Source organism: Scyliorhinus torazame, chromosome 8 (assembly GCF_047496885.1).
Source record: "Scyliorhinus torazame isolate Kashiwa2021f chromosome 8, sScyTor2.1, whole genome shotgun sequence".
In the NCBI taxonomy this organism is placed as follows: Eukaryota; Metazoa; Chordata; class Chondrichthyes; order Carcharhiniformes; family Scyliorhinidae; genus Scyliorhinus; species Scyliorhinus torazame.
In genome coordinates this window covers 10,529,774-10,551,292 of record NC_092714.1, presented here as the reverse complement: position 1 = coordinate 10,551,292, position 21,519 = coordinate 10,529,774, and the positions used below count along the sequence as shown (strand labels likewise).

At 54.3% G+C, this 21,519-nt stretch overlaps 1 protein-coding gene across 18 annotated transcripts in view; it reads left to right on the top strand.

The window, feature by feature from the left end:
• The window catches only part of robo2 (roundabout, axon guidance receptor, homolog 2 (Drosophila)), a 1,628,477-nt gene that overhangs the window by 1,411,545 nt on the left and 195,413 nt on the right, over window positions 1-21,519 (top strand). For all 18 annotated transcript variants that reach the window (XM_072513070.1, XM_072513078.1, XM_072513075.1 and 15 more), the window contains exon 6: window positions 11,366-11,493. In XM_072513070.1, coding sequence (XP_072369171.1) covers window positions 11,366-11,493 — 128 coding nt within the window. The remainder of the gene's footprint in view (window positions 1-11,365; window positions 11,494-21,519) is intronic.

Sequence of the window (21,519 nt, the reverse complement as noted above, 5' to 3'; positions counted from 1 at the left end):
CGGAAAATATCGCCACAAAACTACCAAAATCAGCACCATGAAACCCAACAAAATCATTCTCTGTCCCGGGAGTGTTTGATGAGGACAGTGTAGAGGGAGCTTTACTCTGTATCTAACCCCGTGCTGTACCTGTCCTGGGAGTGTTTGATAGGGACAGTGTAGAGGGAGCTTTACTCTGTATCTAACCCCGTGCTGTACCTGTCCTGGGAGTGTTTGATGGCACAGTGTAGAGGGAGCTTTACTCTCTATCTAACCCTGTGCTGTACCTGTCCTGGGAGTGTTTGATGGGGCAGTGTAGAGGGAGCTTTACTCTGTATCTAACCCCGTGCTGTACCTGCCCTGGGAGAGTTTGATGGGGACAGTGTAGAGGGAGCTTTACTCTGTATCTAACCCCGTGCTGTACCTGCCCTGGGAGTGTTTGATGGGGACAGTATAGAGGGAGCTTTACTCTGTATCTAACCACGTGCTGTACCTGACCTGGGAGTGTTTGATGAGGACAGTGTAGAGGGTGCTTTACTCTGTATCAAACCCATACTGTAGCTCTGTTTGATTGGGTGATAATACTGACATCCTGAACTCGATAAGCAAACGATTCATGAGAAAGAGAGCAGCTGAGATTGAAAGGGAAGATGATCCTTTGAATTTGAAAGAAAATTGTAACTTTGAAGCGAATGTCAGTCCACTGCGCTGCTGGTAAGTTTTGCTGAAACAAGATGTTAGGTTGGAGATAGCCCTGCAGCTGAGGAAGGTAACAGGGATCTGTGCCAGTAACCACCATGGTGTACAAGAAGTGAGTGAGGAATGTAGCAAATGTTCTGATAATGTGGCAGTGTTTAGATTCCAGGTGGATGCTGTCAGCTTTGAAATGGCAGACATCTGTGACGGCAAGAGTATGAGGGTCTTAAGTTCACTGAAGCTTTCTTATCTTGAAATTTAAATTGCCAGATTACCTCAGCACAGATCTCTTGAGTTGAAGCACGTGCCTTTACAACACCCGCTCACTCACCCTGCCGCTGAATCCTTTTGCGATTAGAGAGTGGTTTTAAAATCTGATGCCTTTGGAAGCTGTTCACTTGTGCAGGAGGCCCGTGCAGCCTGTCTCCACCGTGCACCACAATGACTGACTGCACACACCTCATGCTCCCTGAAGAGTGACAACTTGCTATTCTTTGCCTTGGGCACCACATCCGCGTTCTTATATCATTTCCCTTCAAAGGTCACCGTTGAATCTAATTCAATCACTCTTCAGGCGCTGTATTGGAGATCATAACAATACATTGCTTAAAGAACTTTTTCTTTTCAGATTCTCTCTGGCCTGTGCCCGTTGGCTGCCAAGCCTCCTGTCACTGGGACCAGTTCCCCTCATTTACTCTGCCAAAGAACAAAGAACAAAGAAATGTACAGCACAGGAACAGGCCCTTCGGCCCTCCAAGCCCGTGCCGACCATGCTGCCCGACTAAACTACAATCTTCTACACTTCCTGGGTCCGTATCCCTCTATTCCCATCCTATTCATGTATTTGTCAAGATGCCCCTTAAATGTCCCTATCGTCCCTGCTTCCACTACCTCCTCCGGTAGCGAGTTCCAGGCACCCACTACCCTCTGCGTAAAAAACTTGCCTCGTACATCTACTCTAAACCTTGCCCCTCTCACCTTAAACCTGTGCCCCCTAGCAATTGACCCCGCGACCCTGGGAAAAAGCCTCTGACTATCCACTCTGTCCATGCCCCTCATAATTTTGTAGACCTCTATCAGGTCGCCCCTCAACCTCCTTCGTTCCAGTGAGAACAAACCGAGTGTATTCATACTCTCCTCATAGCTAATGCCCTCCATACCAGGCAGCAACCTGGTAAATCTCTTCTGCACCCTCTCTAAAGCTTCCACATCCTTCTGGTAGTGTGGCAACCAGAATTGAACACTATACTCCAAGTGTGGCCTAAGGTTCTATACAGCTGCAACATGACTTGCCAATTTTTATCCTCAATAAAGAGTAAATATCAGAACCCTTCACCATATTGAACACTTCCATTAAATCTCCCCTTAACCTTCCCTGCTCCAAGAAGTGTAACTCCACATTCTCCAGCCTCTCCGCGTATCTGACGTCCCTCATTCCTGTTACCATTCTGGTCAATCCCCTCTCCAAAGCCATCCTAGTTTCACCTGCAGTATTTGTGAGCATTGGATTAAAAATAGCCACCCGTCCGACTCGAACCTCATGCACGTTCTTACGATTTTTGAGTGAGCGAGCCGGTGGCACAATCGTGGCCTGGTGGCATTTGGGATTGGGTGAAGGTGCCCTGTTTTTCCGGAAGATTGTAGTTGAGGAGTTACTCGTGATTCCTTTACCTAAAGGCCTTGAGGCGCGTTTGGGAGCTCGATTCCCCAACACATTTAACAGGTTTTTTGGCATCTTGGCTGTTCTGTGCAGCAGAACAGATCTCGGGCCGGCCTGCCTCCCTGGAGACCCCTCACCTCACTGTGAACCGCTTAGAGTGCTGCGAGGGAAGTCTTGGCACACACGTTGGATAGTGCGTTTTTCCCAGCTGTTAGACCACAGTGTGCATCGCGGGTAAGTTGGAGTTCTGTCCCTCAAGAGAGATTTTCCATTCCATCGCCCCTCAACTGTCAAATGCAGGAATGCTCGGAACCTGCCCGCTCAGAACTGGACCCAGAACGAGATAATTCAACAGCTGAGATGCTCCAGAGAATTCCTGAAACCTCGGCCTTCATTTCCATTCTCTGGAGGAAGCAGGGTACATTATAGACCGGGATGCATGCTGAAGTGCTGCAGGCATCTGTGCAAGCGCACGGTATGAATAAGGAGTTTCTTTGTGGCAGCCTTTGAGGATAATAATTAGTCTGTGCAAGTCGGTACACAAGAGCCTCCGCAGCTCAAAGGGGTGAGACAGAGGGCAGAACGTAGACCTGAACCGGCAGCCTCCAATAAAAACACTGGAATCACTTTTGCTGAATTGCACAACTCAGAAATAACGCTTCAGTGATTTGTTTGCTGGATGCAGCAAACCGCTGGGGGTGTTTTTTGTACCTCAGCAGGTAAAGGTGTGTGTCATTCTCCCGAGCTTCCTGCTGCCGGCTGCAAGTGAAATGAATTAAAACGAGAGCGAAGCATACATGTATATGAGGCCAGACCCACACACACATAAACATATACACACACACACACACACACACACATAAACATATACACACACACACACACACACACACATAAACATATACACACACACACACACACAAACATATACACACACACTGAGAGTCCTTCCTGTTATTTCCTTTGTCCCCCCCCCCCCCCCCCCCATTTCTTTCTATTTTATTATTTTTGGCCCGTAGACCCATTATCGGGATGTGCCTTTAAACAAAAGCGTCAGTTAAAGCAGCCTGCTTGCCAAGACACCGTGTTCCCAGGTTTTGTAGCCTGGAAAGAAGATGCCAGACTCCTTGGCACCGAATGGACCTTAGGAATCAGCTTCGGAGGAACTCATTTTGATTGGTTAACTGGCAACCAGTGGGTTTGCCAGGGACAGTGTTCTACTGACAACAGTCAGTGATTGGCTCCTGTGTGATGCTTGCTGAGTGGACTTAGCAGAAGTGTTTAGACCTTGGAAGGAGAAAAAATGTTCTCGCCCTCTCTCTCTCTCACTCTCATTGTTGAAGTGAAAGAACTGCTGTCTTGTTCTAAAACCAGTGAGTGCCTGGCACACATTTGATGTGAACTTGAAAGGACCCTGAGCCATTAGAGAATATAGACAACCTTGCTAGAGAAAACCATTCAAATATAGCAGGAAGAAGTACCAAAAGGAAAGCCTGAACTTCAGAAAGACATTAACTGGATGTCATCCCAGTGCATCAAAGATATTTATTCTTTTTATTTTATTGATATTTTACAATGGTATGACGGCTATGCTGTGAATATTTTTCCGGGTTGTGTTGACAAGGTGGCAGGGCAGATTGTGCAGAGCTCTGCAAAGTCACGATAAATTCACAGGTAATCAAATCACAACCTCTGCTCACCAGCCCTTGGAGCTGCGTATGAGATTAAGAAGAGGGATCTAGCCGATCGGCCAATACCAGCATGTCAGCCACGGGAGGCAGCTTTCCATACAGTTCCGAATCGGGACAAATCCCAGCGGTTTTCCCACAAGTACCCTGGGGCTGTTGAGCCTGTTATTGAGGCACTGGGACAGAATGGGTCAGAGCAGGCGTGACCGGTCTTGATTTCTACGCAGGGAGCAGAAAGGGCGAGTGAAGTGTGTGCACGAATTGCAAGGGTGGATCTCAGGAACTGGGGAGGGAGAGAACAGAAGCTCAAAGGAGAACAACGCCAAAGTCTCTCCATGTAACAAAATTCCTTCATCCCTGGTATCATTGAATCATAGAATCGCTACAGTGCAAAGGAGGCCATTTGGTTTACTGTTTACCCAGGTCCAATCCCCCTGCCTCATCCCTGTAACCCCACCTAACCTGTACATCCCCAGACACTAAGGGGCAATTGAGCATGGCCAATCCGCCTAACTTGCACATCTTTGGACTGTGGGAGGAAAGCGGAGCACCCAGAGGAAACCCACGCACACACGGGGAGAATGTGCAAACTCCACACAGTCACCCAATGCCAAAATTGAGTCCAGGGGTGAGATTCTCCGACCCCCCGCCGGGTCGGAGAATCGCCGGGGGCTGGCGTGAATCCTGCCCCCGCCGGTTGCCGAAGTCTCCGGCACCGGATATTCGGTGGGGGCGGGAATCGCGCCGCGCCGGTTGGCGGGCCCCCCCGCGCGATTCTCCGGCCCAGATGGGCCGAAGTCCCACCGCTAAAATGCCTGTCCCGCCGGCGTAGATTAAACCACCTACCTTACCGGCGGGACAAGGTGGCGCGGGCGGGCTCCGGGGTCCTGGGGGGGGCGCGGGGCGATCTGGCCCGGGGGGGTGCCCCCACGGTGGCCTGGCCCATGATCGGGGCCCACTGATCCGCGGGCGTGCCTGTGCCGTGGGGGCACTCTTTCCCTTCCGCCTCTGCAACGGTCTCTGCGCATGCTAACGCTCCCGCGCATGCGCCGCCCGGAGATGTCATTTCCGCCAGCTGGCGGGGCACCAAAGACCTTTTCGCCAGCTGGCGGGGCGGAAATTTGTCCGCCGCCGACCTAGCCCCTCAATGTTGGGGCTCGGTCCCCAAAGATGCGGAGCATTCCGCACCTTTGGGGCGACGCAATGCCCGACTGATTTGCGCCGTTTTGTGTGCCAGTCGGCGGACATCGCGCCGTTTCCGGAGGATTTCGCCCCAGGTCCCTGGTTCTGTGAGGCAGCAATGGAATTGTTCCAGTAAAACTTCACTGTACCGTCTCCAAGGCCTAGACATCCAGAGGACAGAGAGAATTAAACACGTCAGGAAAGTGTCTCTGTGGGGGTATTGGCACATGTGATTCCTGTGTGTTTACTGATCTCACTGAAAAGTAAAAACATTGGGCGGGATTCTCCGGGAATCGGCGGGACGGGCAGAAACGGCGCAGTGGAGTGGCGGGAACCACTCTGGCATCGGGCCGCCCCAAAGGTGCGGAATTCTCCGCACCTTCATGGGCTAGAATGGCGCCGGAACAGTTTGCGCCTGCCGGCGTGGAAGGCCTTTGACACCACGCCAGCCGTCTGCTGGCGTCATCCCCGCGCATGCGCACATGGAGTCACTTCCGCACCGGGGATGGCGGATGACCACGGCCTCTGGAGTGCGGAAGGAATAGAGTGCCCCCACGGCACAGGCCCGCCCGCGGATCGGTGGGCCCCGACCACGGGCCAGGCCACCGTGGGGGCACCTCCCGGGGCCAGATCCCCCCGCGACCCCCCAATAACCCCGGAGGCCGCCCGCGCCGCCAGGTCCCGCCGGTAAGGGACCGACTCCAATTTACGTCGGCGGGACCGGCTACAGGCGGGCAGGACTTCGGCCCATCGTGGGCCGGAGAATTCGGGTGGCCCCGGGGCCCATTGAGTCGCGTTGGACCCCGCCATTGTCCGAGGCGGGCGGCGCGACTCACGGCACGCCGTTTTTTGGGGGGTGGGAGAATTCGGACGCCGGGCGGAGGCAGGATTGATGCCGACCCCCGGCGATTCTCCGACCCGGCGGGGGGGATGTGGGACAGAATGAAGGGATGTGGAGATGGGGCGGGAAATGGACCTGATGTACATTATCAGCCACTATCATATTGAATGTTGAGGGACAGTTTGACTTGCCCCAGCTCCTGTTTCAGGAGTGTCCTGAGCTTTTCAGTTGGACAGCAGTAGAGTTTGCTTCATTCTTTCATGCCACTTGTTCCCCATCCCCTAAATGATCTTGAAATGAGTGGCTTGCTCGGCCATTTCAGAATCAAACGCTTCAGTCACACGTGAGCCAGGCCAGGCAGGCCTCTCTCCCTAAAAGGCATTAAATGGGTTTTTGAGACGATCAATGATAGTTTCATGGTCACTGTGACTGAGACGTGCTTTCAATTTCAGTGCCAGAGTTTTACCGCTCCCCGTCGATTTCTCAGCATTTTCTAAGGGTGGAGAGGGGGTGGGGAACGGGTGTGAAATTGTTCAGACAGAATTCCCTCCGGGTTCCCGCCTGCCCTTGGGCAGGAGGCCTACCTCTGCCAAAAGTGACCAATTAATGGCCACTTAAGGACCGTTTCTGCCCAGCCGCAATTTTTAGGCTGGCGGGGGGGGGGATTGCAGAAATGTGGGCGAAATCGGGAAATAAGGAACATTAGATTTTGGGTAAGAAGGGTAGGTGGAGCGCCTCCATTTGAAGCCCCTTTCTGACTAGGTGCACACCCCCCCACCCCTATCTTCCCATTGGGCCCGGTGACCGGACCTGCCACCCCCTAAACCACCAGCATATCCCCGCCTTGAGACCCCATTCACTTACCTGAGCCTCCGATTCTGAGGCCTTAGCCTCAGGCTCGTTGGTGCCTATGCTCTTCCGGTCACTGCAGCCAGCTGGAGCGTGGCTGGCCAATCTGACTGACCGTCAGCTCTCCTGAGTGAGGGGTGGAAGTCCCGCCTTATGCCAGTGAAGTTTTACTCGCTTTGGATAGCGAGATTGCACTCCCAACATCCCAAAGATTTAGGCCCAGATTTTATTATTATTTGAATTGATTAATTAAATTTAAATTCCACCTGCCATGGTGAGACTTGATACCCATGTCGCCAGACCATTAGCCTGGGCCTCCAGATTACTAGTCCAGCGATTGTCATCACTATAACCCTCAGCCACTTTTTTGGATTATTTGTGTAAACTTCTGACGCAGTCCAGTGATTGGATGGTACATCTCCGGGGGGGGGGGGGGGGGGGGGGGGTAGAGGGTATCCCAATGAGGGCAGGGTTGGGTATAGGCTGTGAACCTCCATCCTCCTATCACATATTTCTTCGCCCAAGAGGGGGGGCCTCTTAAGCAGGGGGCGGGAGGGCACTCTTGGAACTGTGCTGCATTAGGAGAGCGGCAAGAATGTAGCGTTGAGGCAACGCTCAGATGAGCCACGATCTTATTGGATGGCGGTGCAGCTTCGAGGGGCCGAATGGCCTCTTCCTGCTCCTAATTTGCGTGCATAAGGAGTCAAAACTTTCAAGGGAGGAGGTGATGGGCAAGGGCAGGAGCCATTAAGAAATAAAGGGCAGTCTGAAAATACAGCTCCATTCAATGTTACCCCCAATGGACATTACAAATATCCAATTATCCTTTCACCTCATGGACTGTTCTTTGCTGGTCCAGTCCTCGAAGTGGTTAATTAAGCAATATTTCACACCGTCAGCCTCAAAGGTGGGAGCGGAGATGTCTATAATTTCAGCAAAATCTGCGGCAAAAACATTTTTTTCTTGCGGCATTCTACCTGGTCTGCAATTTTCCTTCTGTCCCATAATTACACTCTGTCTACAGAGCGAGCTCAGCACTTTGTCAATCATCTGGAAAGCCACTGATTAAGCACTGTTTCCGAGCTGCTCATGTTTTGTTCTCTGTCTCATGTGTGTCTGTCAGCAGTTGCTTGCACGCACCTCAACCCTGCCGAATGACGGCGCTCCCGCTTTGCACTCGATCTCACCTTGAGCTGCATTTGAACCCAGTTCCCAGAGTTCAAATTGAGAGACTTATTCATCTGAATGGGAAAAGCCAACCTTATTCGCTCGTGCTACAAGCTTGAGTGCAATCTCACCCTCGCTGATTTTTAAATCAATCTTGATTGACGAAGATTTAATTTTCTTTTTAAATTTAGAGTACCCAATTTTTTTTTCCAATTAAGGGCCAATTTAACGTGGCCAATCCACCTACCCTGCACATCCTTTGGGTTGAGGGGGTGAAACCCACGTAGACACGGGGAGAATGTGCAAACTCCACACCGACAGAGGCCCAGGGCCGGGATTCGAACACGGGTCCTCAGCGCCATAGGCAGCAGTGCTAACCACTGCCACCTGCCGCCTGATGATTGACGAAGATAAGGAATGCTACATTTTAGTCTTCCACAGGAGAAAGAAACAATCCCGTGGCCGCTACCTTGAAGTCAGTCAGTAACAGATTGCAATTTGTGGGAGGTACCTGTGCTCAAATCAACCGATGCCTTTCCTGCATCGCAACAATGGCGACACCTCAGGAAAGTACTTCATTGGCTGTCAAGCATTTTGGGCCGTACTGGCACCATTGAAGGCGCTATGGCAATGCACGTCCTTTCTTGCTTTCAGTGAGGGAGGAGAACAAAATGTTTGCTTCACAGTTTTCCGTTCCTCTCCAAGTCACCCGGCAATATTACATATTCCAAAACATACTCACCCCACACAGTCATCACTGCATTGTGAAAGCAGCGTTAATCACACAATTCACCTAAGATCTGCTCGGAGAAACCCTCAGCTTTTCATTGAGCGAAAATCACACTAAATTGTGTTGGCATTTGAATCTGAACACCTAGCAATATAATTTTTTTTTTTCGAATGGCTCATGCACAATTCTGCGGTGGCATTTAGCCTTTCGCCAGAGTCTTTTATTTTGCGCACCGTTTTTGCACAAAACGATCGGATATTGCAGGAAGATCACCTTTATTGCTGTCGGGGATATTTTTTTGCCGAGTGAATCCTTACTCGCTGTGCGTGCCCACTTAAGGAATGACTTTTCCCATTGGAGACAGAGTTGAGGAAGAACTTCCTCTCAGCGGATCAGTAAACTTTGGAATTCTCTTTCCGAGGAAGGACTGGAGGTTGGGCCATTCGGCCTTCACACCCACACTGTTTTTCCTTTCTGGGTGCAGTGTTGGAAAGTATTCCCGAGCTGCTTATCAGCCCGTTGAAGCACGTTATGAACGGCCCTTCCGTGGTCAGCAAGTCCTGGTGATGGACTTGAACCCCGAGCTTCTGGTCCAGAAGCCGGGGTGCTACCCACGGTACCAAAAGCCCTCCTTACGGCTGGGCCGTCGAATATATTTGTTCGGTCATGTCTGCAGCTGCCTAGGGCTGAGGCTCCGGAATTCTCTCCCGAAACCACTCCGCCTCTCGACCTCATCCTCACAGTTAGGACCTTCAAACGTATCTGTGACCAAACCCGTAGACATTTCGTGGAATCCCTGCAGTGCAGAAGGAGGCCATTCAGCCCATCGGGTCACCACCGACCCTCTGAAAGAGCACCGCACCCAGACCCACTCCGTCACCCCATCCCCGTGGCCCCATGCCACCTGCACATCTCTGGACGCGAAGGGAAAATTTTTCATGGCCTATCCACCTAATCTGCACATCTTTGCACCCGAAAGGTCAATTTATCATGGCCTAGCCACCTAATCTGCATATCTCTGGACCAGAGCACCTGGAGGAGACCCACGCGGACACGGGGAGAACGTGCAAACTCCACACGGGCAGTCACCCAAGGCCGAACTTGAGCCCGGGTCCCTGGCGCTGTGAGGCAGCAGTGCTAACCACTGTGCCGGCAGGCATCCTAATCTTTATTTAGATTGGTTCAGTGTCAAATGTTGTCTGATAACGCTTCTGTGAAGTGTCTTGGGACTTTACGTTGAAGGGCTATATAAATGTAAGTTGCTGTCCTTATATGCAGAACTCAATCCTAACATCAGTACTGGTCAAATCTGACCCTCATCTTGGCACTGAGTCATGGAGCACATTCTGGGCTTGAGGTTCGGCCAACGCTGTGTTAGGAAGTTTAGCCTGAGGCTTCACAAATGGTCTCAGTCCCTCCATAATTACTGTTTAATTAATGCAGTGAACATGGGTTCAAAGCCCAACCTAGGTACTTGGAGAATCTGAATTCTGCGGCTATGAGTGGTCGGAAGGAAAATGGAGTTAAAATTACAATCAGACCAGCCATGACCTTATTGAATGGCGGGGTCGACTCAGTGAGCTGAATGGTCTACCCTTGCCCCTATGGTCTTACCTGGTCTGAATGTGTGACGCTTGTCCCATGTCAACATGGTTGGCTTTTAATTACCCTCTGACTGGGAATAACAAATCACTCAGTTGTAAAAACTTTGGCAGACGGCTAAGTGTCAACCAGAGATGGGTAGAGACTGGGAGACGGTGGGGTAGTGGTAACATCACTGGACTAATAATCCTATAATTCAATGCTGCAGAGACATTGGTCAAACTTTCAGTATGGCAACTGTTAGAATTTAAATTCAATTAATAAGATCTGTACTCTCAAGATATTCTCAGTAATGGTGGCCATGAAACTATCACCGATTTATTGTAAAAACTCATCTTGTTCGCTAATGTCCTTTGGGAAAGGAAATCTTCCGTCCTTACCTGGTCTGGCCTTCAACTTGGCATAGTGGATAGCACTGCTGCTTCACAGTGCCAGGGACCCAGGTTCGATTCCGGCCTGGGGTCACTGTCTGTGCGGAGTCTGCACGTTCTCCCCGTGTGTGCGTGGGTTTCCTCCGGGTGCTCTGGTTTCCTCCCACGGTCCAAAGATGCGCAGGTTAAGTGGATTGGCTATGCTAAATTTCCCTTTCCAAAACGTTAGGTGGGTAATGGGGTTGCAGGGGGAGCGGGCTCAGGTGGGTTGGTGCCATCTCGATGGGCTGAATGGCCTCCTTCAGCACTGGAGGGATTCTATAAGTGCTAACCTATTTGATGGTATAGAGAGTCAGATATTTGAATTTGGCAATGAAACAAATGGATTTGTGAGCAGTTTCGATGGAAACATGGATCACAAAGAAACGGTGATAGCAAATGGAAAATGTGGGCCAATGTGAGGCCATCCACTCTGAAACTGAAAAGGATAAAACGGGGGACTTTCTAAATGATGAAAAAGTAGAAACGGTGGAAGTCCAAAGAGAACAAACCATAAACGTCATCTCATAAAGAATCATTCTCCCAACTCTGTTCCTTTAGGTATGACATTAAGGAAGACAACACCCTGCGCATCAAGAGGGTGAGCAATGGCGATCAGGGAACCTTCACCTGTGTCGGGGAAAATCGCGTGGGGATGGTTGAAGCCACTGCCACTCTGACTGTACGAGGTAAGCAGACAAACAACATGGTGGCTCTTTCTGGTTACCTGGTGCATGCTGGGAGTCTTATCTGCACACTGCCCCTGCAGTGGGGGGCGGGGGTGGGAGTAGTAGGGCTACCAACTCTGGTTGGGAGTATCGTTGGAGGTTTCGCCACATGAAATCAGAACACCAACTTCTGCAGCCGAGCACTCCAACCCCCCCCCCCCCCCGGCCCCCCCCCCCCCCCCCCCCCCCCCCTCAGCCACCACCAACCCCCCACCCCACCCCTCCCCTCTCCCCCCCCGCCACCACCCCCGCCAGATCCACAATCCCACCATTGGTCACCAGAAAATGCCAATTTGGTGGCACACTGCTTCCCACACCAATCAGAAATCAAGGAGATACTTCATCACCCAACTGGATAATTCTTGACATGAGTAGTCCTTTAACCCCACCATCTCCCAAAATAATGTCAATAACTCATAAGCGTTCAAAGAAACTTACAAATTAAAACATGACAATTTTGTGAATTCCTTAAGCGATTTTGTTCCTTCGCGTCACTCAGAGTGATGTCCCGAGGTTTCATCTTTGACATAAATTTTTTTACGCAGCGAGTGGTTAAGATGGGGAATGCACTGCCCGAGTGTGTGGAGGGCTGGCAAGTTTAAACAAGACCGTCAAAAGAGGCTTGGATGATTACCTGAAGCAAAATGGTTTTCAGGACTGCAGGGGAGAAGGAGGGATTCAGTGAATTGCTCTTCCAGAGAGCTAACATTGATACGACGGGCCATATGGCCTTGTTTTGCGCCACAACTATTCAATGGTTCTATGATATTCACACTGCCCAAGCCTTGATTACATTGAGAGATCCCAGTGTTGTTGGGTGCACAGAGGAGGTGCAATAAAAATTCCTCTTCCTCCTGAATCCGTGATCAACTGTTTAAAATGTGAAATTTTGCATGTTTTTTTGCAGATTATTGTGGTTTGTCATCAAATGACTATCTTTGTTTTTGTTTCAAACCCTTCCCTGATACACAATGATTGTAAACTTTTACCCATGATTTGAAGAGCACTGATTGCTCTTTGTAAATATGTCATTCACACTCAACTGCTCAGATTTCAGCTACTCCACATTGCGTCTCACTGCCTAAAATGTAACATCTGGGAGCAAGAAAAGGCCTCACCCTTCAACACCACCTACCCACCTTCTCCCCATATCCCTCAACTCCACCTACCCACCTTCTCCCCATATCCCTCAACACCACCTACCCACCTTCTCCCCATATCCCTCAACTCCACCTACCCGCCTTCTCCCCATATCCCCCAATTCCACTCACCCACCTTCTCCACATATCCCTCAACTCCACCTACCCACCTTCTCCCCAGACCCCTCAACTCCACCTACCCACCTTCTCCCGATATCCCTCAACTCCACCTACCCACCTTCTCCCCACATCCCTCAACTCCACCTACCCATCTTCTCCCCAGATCCCTCAACTCCACCTACCCACCTTCTCCCCATATCCTTCAACTCCACCTCCCCACCTTCTCCCCATATCCCTCAACTCCACCTACCCACCTTCTCCCCAGATCCCTCAACTCCACCTACCCACCTTCTCCCCATATCCCTCAATCCCACCTACCCACCTTCTCCCCATATCCCTCAACACCACCTACCCGCCTTCTCCCCATATCCCCCAATCCCACCTACCCACCTTCTCCCCATATCCCTCAATTCCACATAGTCACCTTCTCCCCATATCCCCCAATCCCACCAACCCACCTTCTCCCCATATCCCTCAACTTCACCTACCCACCTTCTCCCCATATCCCTCAACTCCACCTACCCACCCTCTCCCCATATCCCTCAATTCCACCTACCCACCTTCTCCCCATATCCCTCAATTCCACCTACCCACCTTCTCCCCATATCCCTCAACACCTCCTACCCACCTTCTCCCCATATCCCTCAACACCACCTACCCACCTTCTCCACATATCCCTCATTTCCACCTACCCACCTTCTCCCCATATCCCTCAATTCCACCTACCCACCTTCTCCACATATCCCTCAACACCACCTACCCACCTTCTCCACATATCCCTCAATTCCACATACCCACCTTCTCCACATATCCCTCAATTCCACCTACCCACCTTCGCCACATATCCCTCAACACCACCTACCCACCTTCTCCACATATCCCTCAATTCCACCTCCCCACCTTCTCCCCATATCCCTCAATTCCACCTGCCCACCTTCTCCACATATCCCTCAACTCCACCTACCCACCTTCTCCCCATATCCCTCAATCCCACCTACCCACCTTCTCCCCGTATCCCTCAACTCCACCTACCCACCTTCTCCCCATATCCCTCAATACCACCTACCCACCTTCTCCCCATATCCCTCAACACCACCTACCCACCTTCTCCCCATATCCCTCAGCTCCACATATCCACCTTCTCCCCATATCCCTCAACTCCACCTACCCACCTTCTCCCCATATCCCTCAACTCAACATACCCACCTTCTCCCCATATCCCTCAACTCCACCTACCCATCTTCTCCCCATATCCCTCAATCCCACCTACCCGCCTTCTCCCCGTATCCCTCAACTCCATCTACCCACCTTCTCTTCATATCCCTCAACTCCACATACCCACCTTCTCCACATATCCCTCAACTCCACCTACCCACCTTCTCCACATATCCCCCAATCCCACCTACCCACCTTCTCCACATATCCCCCAATCCCACCTACCCACCTTCTCCACATATCCCTCAATTCCACCTAGCCACCTTCTCCCCATATCCCTCAACTCCACATACCCACCTTCTTCCCATATCCCTCAACTCCACCTACCCACCTTCTCCACATATCCCTCAATTCCACCTACCCACCTTCTCCCCAGATCCCTCAACTCCACATACCCATCTTCTCCACATATCCCTCAACTCCACCTACCCACCTTCTCCCCATATCCCTCAACACCACCTACCCACCTTCTCCCCATATCCCTCAACACCACCTACCCACCTTCTCCCCATATCCCTCAACACCACCTACCCACCTTCTCCTCATATCCCTCAACATCACCTAACCACCTTCTCCCCATATCCCTCAGCTCCACATACCCACCTTCTCCCCATATCCCTCAACACCACCTACCCGCCTTCTCCCCATATCCCTCAATCCCACCTACCCACCTTCTCCACATATCCCTCAACTCCACCTACCCACCTTCTCCACATATCCCTCAATCCCACCTATCTACCTTCTCCCCATATCCCTCAATTCCACCTACCCACCTTCTCCACATATCCCTCAACCCCACCTACCCACCTTCCCCATATATCCCTCAGTTCCACCTACCCACTTTCTCCCCATAACCCTCAATTCCACCCACCCACCATCTTCGCCCCATCTCCATCAATCCCACCTACCCACCATTATAGCTCCAATTAAGAAAAAATGTGGTGCACAGATCCAGGAGTGAAGTCTGGCCTATTGCTATCTGAGACTGTTGAGTGTGTTGATAAAGTTATCCACCCTCTATGTGTACATCGAATGCTTCATTCATTCTAACTTCATGATTTCTCTATTTTTTTCCTCCTTAAAAAAACTATCAAATCCTTTGTTATCTCCACCCACTCCATTGTGTCCTGTCTCCAGCACACCCTGTCGGTAAGTAATCATCACTCCTTTCATATAGATAGCATGATTGTAAACGCTCTATGCTGTTCAGCTATCAGCCTCTCCCCATTACCTTCAGTGATGCTGTTTAACTTGCTGGGGGAGGGGGTGGGTATAACAGAGCGCAAAGTGAGCAATACACAGCCTTGCCATGAGGGATTAGAGTGTAGCGATTACACCACAGACTGTGTTAATACAGCAGCTGGAACCTTCCTCTTCAAACAAGTCCTCAAAAGCCTGACTCAGTGAATTCCGCCGCCAATTTCATTGATCTCACTTGAAGGTATTTGAAAGAAAATGGATAGATTTGATTTTTTCTGGTGTGAAGTGTGTGATGGTTCAACGGGTTGCCTGAAGGCACCTGATTTATAATTCAACGGGTTGCCTGAAGGCACCTGATTTATAATGTGGACCACACACTGAGGCAGTCAAGTACAGATACTCACACACTCACACTCAGACACCCACACAGACCCCCACACGCACACACAATCACACACACAACTGCCCGCACACTCACTCCCATGCCAGTCCACACTGGCACACACACTTACTCAGACAAGCTGATACTCTCACACGCTCAGACTTAGACACACACTCACAAGATACTCACACACATACCCACATACGCTCGTGGGCTCACATACACAAACACGCACACACATATATCCACACGCAAAAACACACAGACATTTTACCACAATCCCTGTGGAGACTAGTAATGTAAAACCAACAAACTTGTCAAATGACCCCAATGGAATAGACAAGATTTCTCTTTACTGTAACAATCAAACTAAAACCAGCATAAATTAAACACAAATTAACAGGCAAATTGTTTTTGGTAGACACACTTTAAACAGTTCATATAACAAAAGTAAATTACACCGATTTCTCAGGTAGCATATGTGACACCAGATATGCAGTCCAAACGTATTCCACAACTCGATCATCCTCCAGTAGAGTTTCATTACTCCTCGTCACACACGGTTTCTTCCACAGGTAGCACCCAACAACCGCTCCACGCCATCCGGGTTCAAAAGACACGTGGCGGGATTCTCTGATCCTGAGGCTAAGTGTTGACGCCATCATAAACGCCTTCGCGTTTCTTGACGGCGTCAACATGGCCTCAGGAGCAGCGATTCTGACCCCTACAGGGCGCCAGCATGGCACTGGAGCGACCCACACTGCTCCAGCTGCCGATCCCCGGTGTCAGATGGGTGCCGATGGTTTATTCCTCCCAGTTGTTCTTCCGTTTCCCTGGCATCGAGCCGCAGACTCATTTCTCGGAATTCTGAGGTCACAGCCAGAAAACCCAGTGAACAAACTTCTCACCCAGAAGCCTGGGCCGGGTTTCTGTTTTAGTTAGGGACAGACCCGGAAATATAGGCTTCAAAACCATTTCATTGCAATATGCACATTCGATCATACACCTAAAGCATTACCGTCAAAGACATTGACATCTCCCCAAAACACACACACACAAATATACAGAGACATATATCCACACATGATCGCAAACACGCACCGAGACAACACAACAGAGTTTGAACAATCAAGAAAAAGGAGTTGAATTTAATAACAGAGATCCCTATCTCCAGTCCACACTGTGTTAGGGCGACCTCAATTAATGCAGTTGCTCCCAGTGACCCTGGGGTGCAGAGGGTCAAAGCCCTTGCTCCTCAGTGAGTGGGTGATGGGTGAGGTTCTGTCAACGCTCCCACTGTCCTTGCCCCCAGGTGATGAACGAACCTGGTGGTGAGGTGCTGGTGAGTACCTGCCTCCCATAAATTAGAACCTTGAGGTGAGGGACAGCTTATTTGTGGAGTGGGGGGCAGGAGGGGACTGTGGGAGAGTGGGGGCAGGAGGGGAGTGTGGAGCAGGGGGGGCAGGGGGAATGTGGAGGTGTGGGGGTAGGAGGGGAGTGTGGGAGAGTGGGGATATGAGGGGGGGTGGAGGCAGGAGGGGAGGGGGGGAGAGTGGGGGCAGGAGGGGGGTATGGAGGAGTGGGGGCAGGAGAGGAGTATGGAAGCAGGAGGGAAGTGTGGAGGAGTGGGGGCGGGGGCAGGAGGGGAGTGTGGGAGAGTGGGGGTAGGAGGGGAGTGTGTGAGAGTGGGGGCAGGAGGGGAGTGTGGAGGAGTGGGGGTAGGAGGGGAGTGTGGGGGCAGGGGGGGTTGTGGGAGAGTGGGGGCAGGAGGGGTGTGTGGAGCAGTGTGGGCAGGAGGGGAGTGTGGAGGAGTGGGGGAAGGGGCAGGAGGGGAGTGTTGGAGAGTGGGGGCAGGAGGGGAGTGTGGGAGAGTGGGGGCAAGAGGGGAGTGTGGGAGCAGGAGGGGAGTGTGGGAGAGTGGGGGCAGGAGGGGAGTGTGGGAGAGTGGGGGCAGGAGGGGAGTGTGGGAGAGTAGGGGCAGGAGGGGAGTGTGGGGGCAGGAGGGGAGTGTGGAGGAGTGGGGGCAGGAGGGGAGTGTGGGCAGGAGCGGAGAGTGCGAGAGTGGGGACAGGAGTGGAGTGTTGGGAGTGGGGGCAGGAGGGGAGTGTGGGAGAGTGGGGGTAGGAGGGGAAGTGTTGGGAGTAGGGGTAGGAGGGGAGTGGGGCAGGAGGGGAGTGTGGGAGAGTGGGGGAAGGAGGGGAGTGTGGGAGAATGGGAGCAGGAGGGGAGTGTGGAGGAGTGGGGCAGGGGGCTGTGGATGCATGAGGGGGGTATGGGGGAATGGGGGCAGGAAGGGAGTGTGGAGGAGTGGCTGCAGGAGGGGAGTGTGGGAACAGGAGGAGAGTGTGGGAGAGTGGGAGCAGGAGGGGAGTGAGGGCAGGGGGAGTGGGGGCAGGAAGGGAGTGTGGAGGAGTGGGGGCAGGAGGGGGTTGTGGGGACAGGAGAGGAGTGTGGGAGGGAGTAGGGGAGTGTGGGGGAGTGGGGGCAGGAGGGGAGTGTTGGGAGTGGGGGGAGTGTGGAGGAGTGGGGGCAGGAAGGGAGTGTTGGGAGTGGGGCAGTAGGGGAGTGGGGGCAGGAGGGGAGTGTTGGGAGTGGGGGCAGGAGGGGCGTGTTGGGAGTGGGGGCAGGAGTGGAGGGTTGGGAGTGGGGGCAGGAGGGGAGTGTTGGGAGTGGGGGCAGGATGGGAGTGTTGGGAGTGGGGGCAGGAGGGGAGTGTGGGAGAGTGGGGACAGGAGGGGAGTGTTGGGAGTGGGGGCAGGAGGGGAGTGTTGGGAGTGGGGGCAGGAGGGGAGTGGGGGCAGGAGGGGAGTTTTGGGAGTGGGGGCAGGAGGGGATTGTTGGGTGTGGGGGCAGGAGGGGAGTGTTGGGAGTGGGGGCATGAGGGGAGTGTGGAGGAGTGGGGGCAGGAGGGGTGTATGGGAGAGTGGGGGCAGGAGGGGAGTGTGGGAGAGTGGGGGCAGGAGGGGAGTGTGGGGGAGTGGGGGCAGGAGGAGTGGGGGCAGGGGGGTGTGGATGCACGAGGGGGGTATGGGTGAGTGGGGGCAGGAAGGGAGTGTGGAGGAGTGGGGGCAGGAGGGGAGTGTGGGAGAGTGGGGGCAGGAGGGGAGTGTGGGGTCAGGGGGGGTTGTGGAGGAGTGGGGGCAGGAGGGGAGTGTTGGGAGTGGGGGCAGGAGTGGAGTGTTGGGAGTGGGGGCAGGAGGGGAGTGTTGGGAGTGGGGGCAGGAGGGGAGTGTGGGGGAGTGGGGGCAGGAGGGGAGTGTTGGGAGTGGGGGTAGGAGGGGAGTGTGGGGGAGTGGGGGCAGGAGGAGTGGGGGCAGGGGGATGTGGATGCACGAGGGGGGTATGGGGGAGTGGGTGCAGGAAAGGAGTGTGGAGGAGTGGGGGAGGGAGGGGAGTGTGGGAGAGTGGGGACAGGAGTGGAGTGTGGGGGAGTGGGGGTAGGAGGGGAGTGTTGGGAGTGGGGTTAGGAGGGGAGTGTGGGGGCAGGACGGGAGTGTTGGGAGTAGGGGTAGGAGCGGAGTGTGGAGGAGTGGGGGTAGGAGGGGAGTGTGGGAGAGTGGGGGCAGGAGGGGAGTGTGGGAGAGTGGGGGAAGGAGGGGAGTGTGGGGACAGGAGGAGAGTGTGGGAGAGTGGGAGCAGGAGGGGAGTGTTGGGAGTGGGGGCAGGAAGGGAGTGTGGAGGAGTGGGGGCAGGGGGCAGGGTGGTGTGGATGCATGAGGGGGGTATGGGGGAGTCGGGGCAGGAAGGGAGTGTGGAGGAGTGGGGGCAGGAGGGGAGTGTGGGAGAGTGGGGACAGGAGGAGAGTGTGGGGGAGTGCGAGCAGGAGGGGAGTGTTGGGAGTGGGGGCAGGGGGAGTGGGGGCAGGAAGGGAGTGTGGAGGAGTGGGGGCAGGAGGGGGTTGTGGGAGAGTGGCGACAGGAGGGGAGTGTGGGAGAGTGGGGGCAGGAGGGGAGTGTGGGGTCAGGGGGGTTGTGGAGGAGTGGGGGCAGGAGGGGAGTGTTGGGAGTGGGGGCAGGAGTGGAGTGTTGGGAGTGGGGGCAGGAGGGGAGTGTTGGGAGTGGGGGCAGGAGGGAAGTGTGGGAGAGTGGGGACGGGAGGGGAGTGTTGGGAGTGGGGGCAGGAGGGGAGTGTTGGGAGTGGGGGCAGGAGGGGAGTGGGGGCAGGAGGGGAGTGTTGGGAGTGGGGGCAGGAGGGGAGTGTTGAGTGGGGGCAGGAGGGGAGTGTTGGGAGTGGGGGCAGGAGGGTAGTGTTGGGAGTGGGGGCAGGAGGGGAGTGTTGGGAGTAGGGGCAGGAGGGGAGTGTTGGGTGTGGGGGCAGGAGGGGAGTGTGGGCAGGAGGGAAGTATTGGGAGTGGGGGCAGGAGGGGAGTGTTTGGTGTGGGGGCAGGAGGGGAGTGTTGGGAGTGGGGGCAGGAGGGGAGTGTTGGGAGTGGGGGCAGGAGGGGAGTGTTGGGTGTGGGGGCAGGAGGGGAGTGTTGGGAGTGGGGGCAGGAGGGGAGTGTTGGGACTGGGGACAGGCGGGGAGTGTTGGGTGTGGGGGCAGGAGGGGAGTGTTGGGAGTGGGGGCAGGAGGGGAGTGTTGGGTGTGGGGGCAGGAGGGGAGTGTTGGGAGTGGGGGCAGGAGGGGAGTGTTGGGTGTGGGGGCAGGAGGGGAGTGTTGGGATGTGGGGACAGGAGGAGAGTGTTGGAGAGTGGGAGCAGGAGGGGAGTGTTGGGAGTGGGGGCAGGGGGAGTGGGGGCAGGAAGGGAGTGTGGGAGAGTGGGGGGGGTAGGGGAGTGTGGAGGAGTGGGGGCAGGAGGGGAGTGTGGGGTCAGGGGGGTTGTGGAGGAGTGGGGGCAGGAGGGGAGTGTTGGGAGTGGGGGGAGTGTGAAGGAGTGGGGGCAGGAGGGGAGTGTGGGGTCAGGGGGGTTGTGGAGGAGTGGGGGCAGGAAGGGAGTGTTGGGAGTGGGGCAGGAGGGGAGTGGGGGCAGGAGGGGAGTGTGTGGAGTGGGGGCAGGAGGGGAGTGTTGGGAGTGGGGGCAGGAGTCGAGTGTTGGGAGTGGGGGCAGGAGGGGAGTGTTGGGATGGGGGCAGGAGGGGAGTATTTGGTGTGGGGGCAGGAGGGGAGTGTTGGGAGTGGGGGCAGGAGGGGAGTGTTGGGAGTGGGGGCAGGAGGGGAGTGTTGGGAGTGGGGGCAGGAGGGGAGTGTGGGAGAGTGGGGGCAGGAGGGGAGTGTTGGGAGTGGGGGCAGGAGGGGAGTGTTGGGAGTGGGGGCAGGAGGGGAGTGTTGGGAATGGGGGCAGGAGGGGAGTGGGGGCAGGAGGGGAGTGGGGGCAGGAGGGGAGTGTTGGGAGTGGGGGCAGGAGGGGAGTGTTGGGAGTGGGGGCAGGAGGGGAGTGTTGGGAGTGGGGGCAGGAGGGGAGTGTTGGGAGTGGGGGCAGGAGGGTGTTTTGGGTGTGGGGGCAGGAGGGGAATGTTGGGAGTGGGGGCAGGAGGGGAGTGTTGGGAGTGGGGGCAGGAGGGGAGTGTTGGGAGTGGGGGAAGGAGGGTGTTTTGGGTGTGGGGGCAGGAGGGGAATGTTGGGAGTGGGGGCAGGAGGGGAGTGTTGGGAGTGGAGGCAGGAGGGGAGTGTTGGGAGTGGAGGCAGGAGGGGAGTGTTGGGAGTGGAGGCAGGAGGGGAGTGTTTGGAGTGGGGGCAGGAGGGGAGTGTTGGGAGTGGAGGCAGGAGGGGAGTGTTGGGAGAGGAGGCAGGAGGGGAGTGTTGGGAGTGGGGGCAGGAGGGGAGTGTTGGGAGTGGAGGCAGGAGGGGATTGTTGGGAGTGGGGGCAGGAGGGGAGTGTTGGGAGTGGGGGCAGGAGGGGAGTGTTGGGAGTGGGGGTAGGAGGGGAGTGTTGGGAGTGGGGGCAGGAGGGGAGTGTTGGGAGTGGGGGCAGGAGGGGAGTGTTTGGTGTG